This window comes from Penaeus japonicus, unplaced genomic scaffold (genome assembly GCF_977035675.1).
Source record: "Penaeus japonicus unplaced genomic scaffold, GWHDUDI00000001_assembly GWHDUDI00000024, whole genome shotgun sequence".
Classification (NCBI taxonomy): domain Eukaryota; kingdom Metazoa; phylum Arthropoda; class Malacostraca; order Decapoda; family Penaeidae; genus Penaeus; species Penaeus japonicus.
In genome coordinates this window covers 31,036,064-31,041,063 of record NW_028234426.1, presented here as the reverse complement: position 1 = coordinate 31,041,063, position 5,000 = coordinate 31,036,064, and the positions used below count along the sequence as shown (strand labels likewise).

The 5,000-nt window shown below is 33.8% G+C and overlaps 1 protein-coding gene across 1 annotated transcript in view; it reads left to right on the top strand.

Moving 5' to 3' along the window:
- The window catches only part of Zw10 (Zeste-white 10 kinetochore protein), a 15,871-nt gene extending 10,895 nt beyond the window's left edge, over window positions 1-4,976 (top strand). The window contains exons 10-15 of the mRNA XM_086550991.1: window positions 1,492-1,583; window positions 1,783-1,958; window positions 2,399-2,608; window positions 3,224-3,361; window positions 3,544-3,677; window positions 4,361-4,976. Of these exons, the coding sequence (XP_086407117.1) occupies window positions 1,492-1,583; window positions 1,783-1,958; window positions 2,399-2,608; window positions 3,224-3,361; window positions 3,544-3,677; window positions 4,361-4,597 (987 nt within the window). The 3' untranslated portion in view covers window positions 4,598-4,976. The remainder of the gene's footprint in view (window positions 1-1,491; window positions 1,584-1,782; window positions 1,959-2,398; window positions 2,609-3,223; window positions 3,362-3,543; window positions 3,678-4,360) is intronic.
- Window positions 4,977-5,000: the final 24 nt, after the last annotated feature.

The following is a 5,000-nucleotide window of genomic DNA, read 5'->3' as shown; positions in this document are numbered from 1 at the left end:
ATTTATGTGATGATTTTAATTATTGTGTTAAAATCTAGTTACTATGTTCTGTTGACTGTCTAGATTAAATATTCTCTCTCAGTTGAGCATGTTTAAAAACTATGCATATATAAAAAGATAAGAATAATAACAATAGTGTGAGCAAATAGTTCTTGGATATTGGATTTGTTGTTGTTGAGTAGACGGTATGTCCAGTCATTCATCTTCAGGAAGAGGGATTTCTGGCCCAAACTACATTCCACGACAAGTGCTATCAGAAGATGGAGATTCTCCTGAGCTTGTTTCATTTTGGGCTGTTTGTTTTTTCAGTTTGCATACTATTTTTCCCATATACTTCCATTCAGTGTCACCATCTAGTGAAACCATTTTGCATATGGTGTAGTACACCTTTATGCAGTTGTTGATAAAATTCACATATATTACCACATATATTTAATACTGTGCAATAATATATATTTATTTGCAGAAAGGAATTTGTCTTTACATTTGATTAACATTGTCTCACTCTTGTTGCATTATCTTCATTGTGGCTTTGATTATATTGGTTTAAGAGACTACAATACCATATTTGATTGTCCTTACAATTACTTGTACTTTTATTCAACAGTTATTATGTTTTGCTATTGAACTGCTATTACAATAACCACTAACATAAAAATACTTACTGAGGCATATGTACAGTCTATCTAGGCACTAAATATCATTAATATTTCACCAACATGATTTTTTATGTCATATAGAATTATTCATAAGGATATGATAAAGGAAATTAATCGTAAGATCAAATGTGTCACAGGGAAATAAATATCTGGACAAGAAGGACAAATTAGAATGTAGCAGCTTGCAAAGGTAGAGAGAAAGAAGAGGGGGATGGAGTTACCAGTTTTGGAAATTAATGATAAAAAATAAGTGTGTTAAATGTGACTCTGCGAAGAATAAAGACGTTAAGGTAAAAAAGAGTTTGAAATGACTGAACTATTGTATTGGTAAAGAGGTGTTATATGACAACATCAGATTGGATGTGTCATATAGGTAAAGCTTTAGGTGGCACATACCACCTTTATCTTGGTCTGCAGTTCCATACAGGAGAGGTATGCAACATAAGAGCTGGACATTTTGCTGAGTTCAAATATATATATGCAGTTAATTTCTCAATTTCTACTTGGAGTGAATAAAGAATTCGTAATCACAGACTTAAATTCTCATCACCATTATTGCCATTATTTTTATCATCATTATTCATTTGCTTTATTAGCATGGGTATTGTATGTTTTAGAAATAGATCTTCTTTTTCCTAATTTACCTGTGTTTTTCCAAAAGCATAAATATAAAAGGAGGTTTTAATGTGGAGCATTCCATAACAAGTAATCCAAAGAGGGCAATCTATCAAGATCTATAAAGGAAAAAAATTGTGTAATGAAACAAAGAGGAATTAGGCATATTTAGGGAGTATTGCAAAGTGTAGCTCAATTGATTACATTTCTGTTGTAGGATGAGACTGGTAAGAAATTGGAGAAGAGCAGTATGAGGCTGGAGAAACTCCTTGCAGCTAAGACATTCAACCTTCCAAAATGTCAGATCAGGTATTGTATCCTTTTAGGTTGATGTATGTGAATAGATGCATAAGATGTTGGAAGAGAGGTCTGATATTTTTGCTTTTTTGATATTTATTTATGAAATATTCTGTCACATTCTTTAATCCATTATGGTTAATTTACACAAAATTCAGCTCATAAGAATAAGGGCATTACCAGATAATTAACTTAGTAAAATAATCTTCAGTGCTTCTGTCTGTGAACTTGTGGAACTGATATATGAGACGATGGAAGAGGCTTGTACCAGTGCTCCACCCTACGCAGGGAGGTTGGTCTATACTGTGCGCAACATCTTGATGCTCTACTGCCAGGTCGTACCAACTGCCCATTCACATGCTCTCTCTACCTTACCACAACAGGCAGGTGAGTTTTATTAATCAAATAATTATTATTTTTATTATTTATTGTTTTATTACATGTTGTATGAGCTATTGTGTTACACCTATTGTGCCAGTAATGAATTTTCCTTTCAGTATGTAAAGATGATTGTTTGAATGCTTAACTTCATTATTTTTACTACTGTTTTATGTTTGCTTGTTGACTCATTTGATAGATATTTGGTTTTGTCAAATCAAATTTTATGTCTATTTGTGTTTTGTAATACCTCTTCATTTTCCTTTCTTATGGCATTCAAAGCCACAAGGGGGTGTAAATAATGCAATGTCTTTTTTCATTTTCTTTCTTTTAATACAAGAAGGTATTAAACAAATGATATTAACTGGTAGGGGAAAGTTTTGTTAAACAGCTTCTTACATAAGAATTATCTCCCTGAAATTAATTAGGTTTTTCTTATGTGTTTTCAGCTGTCATACATAACAACAGCATGTACTTGGCTCATCATGCACTATTGCTGGGACATCAGTACAAGCATAGACTTCCACAAGCCCTTCGAGACAATACTATTACTACAGTGGACCTTGCTCAGCAGCTCAGAATAATGGCAACATCCACATTCTTGAAGGCAATGCAAGGGCATCGTGGATCAGTAATTGATACCTTAAGAGAGTCTGCAGGTAATTATGCTTGTAAAGTATCATAAAGTTTATGTGTGGATTTGTTACATCTGTTATTGTTCCCCTCCGTTCTTTTACAGTGGTTATATTAGGCTTTTGCATCATGTCTCTAGGACTGAGAATGAGGATGAATACTATATTTCTTTGTCCGTAGAGGTCTGATGTAAGTATCTTGCCATCGGGTAATGCTGCTACACTTAGTTTTCAGTGTTAGGGTTAAATTAATTGGTCCAGGGTAACATAGGCCAGGAGAAGGGATAGGGTGGTAGCGACTAGGGAGAGTTAGCTATTGGATTGATTTATTTTCTAGTGTTTTGGTGCTATGCAAAAATACAAATTAAATGCCTGATATTTGGTTTATTCAAGCCTGTTGTTTGGACATATCAGGCTTTTGCTTAGACAGAAATAAAGAGTTTTCCATCCATTAATCTCCTTGTTAGATTTAGGATCAAAAGTATAGCCTTTTAGTTAAATAAGCTAACACCATTTTTTTGTTATACTTTTTATATAAATTATTATTATTACTCTTGTTATTATTGTTTTTGTTGATGTTATTATATGTTATTAGTACTATTATTGCTATTACATTATTATTAATTCTACATTTTTAAACAGGCATAGATATGATTGGATGTGACACCAGTGCTGTGAACAAAGCAGAGCAAGGTATGCGACAGTGTTTGCACCAGCTGCAGTTACTTCACCGTGTGTGGCAACATGTTCTTCCTCACACAGTCTACACAAAAGCCATGAGTATGATGTTTGAGGTTTCCTGTACTGATTAATTAATCAGTATGTGGTAGTTGTTTTGTCAAGAAAGTTTAAGTTGGAATAAGTTATCCCCATCTCATGTATCACAGTGTTGTCAATATGGTGTGATCGATTGAATAAATAAAGTAACAAGCAGGCAACAAAACATGACATCTCTCTGACAGGCACACTGGTAGGATCTGTGGTAGAAGAAGTGGTTACCAGAGTGGTAAGCTTGGAAGACATATCTGCAGATTCGGCTCTGGCCCTCATCAACCTCCTCAACCTGCTGAAGGACAACATCCCTCCCCTCTTCCAGGTAATGTCAGAGCATGATCATTGCATTGGTTTGAATTGTGATATAATGATTAGGCTGTATATGAAATGAGTATATATATTGTTTGCCTTTAAATTTAATTTGTTATTCATTATGGTTTGTGTATATTTACCATGCCGACCACATGGTTTAGCCTGTTGAGGTGAGAAAAAGTAGTTATTTAGTGAATTCATCATTCTTCGTCCACATACTTGTAGTTTATTTAACTTGTGTACATCTATTCTCTTGTCCTGATTCATACATATTTTTTTATTGTAGCCAGTTCTGTTTCTGGTTACACCTTGTCTTTTCATTTCTTTTTAATTATAGTTTAGGTTTGGGCCATATTATTTCATCTTTCCTGTCCTTCCTGATTTCATAACCTTTTTTGCCTGTATCCCAGTCCTTAATCATACATATATTATCCAACCAATGTCCTCTTCTTTTAACTATCATAAAATAATCCTCTCCTTTTCTGCACAACTAATTATCTATGTGTTCTGTCTGTGATTCATCACCACCTTATACAAAAACCATACATGGTGATATTCTCCTTATCAACACCCAAATTTTCTATCTGTTTCCTTCATTGTTACTTGTATATAATGTTTGAATTTGGATGAAAATAAACATGAATGTGAAAGTCTTAGACAAATAATATTTTTAATCTCTCCTGTCATTTAAAGGTTGAAGGTGAAGCCAAAACCAGCCCAGGAGATGTTGTAAGGCATGTTCGTCTCTGGGGGAAATTCTGCGAACTCATCATTATCTTGGGAGCCAGCTTGCATGACATCTTAGACCGCTGGTCTGATGGAAAAGGTCCTCTAGCTCATGAATTCACCCCAGATGAAGCAAAACAACTTATCAGAGCCCTCTTCCAGAACACTAGTCGGAGAGCACAGGTCTTGGCAAGCATCAAGTGATTCTTTTTGCTTGTGGTGCTATGATACATCTTGATCCTGTGAGATGTTTATTAGCAAATATTGTTGGAGAATAAAAATAATACAGACTATAGGATATATTTACATTTTTTTCTTTCCTTCTTTAATACTATCAAGCTTTTTATTTAATTATTTCTGGGACAAGTACAGTTTCTATCCATGTATTTTTTATGTTATACTTTTGTATGGTTATAATAATTATGTAGGTTTTTCTTTATTCACATGCATGTATGCTTTAATAAAATGTCCCAGTGGCTGATTTTTGTGCCTTTAACATACCTGTGATAATATGTTTGGCAGAAGAAGTAAAAGAAACAACAAAATGTACACATTAACAACTAATAAAGTTTTGCTTATGATATCATTATTTTTTATTGGTGTCTTG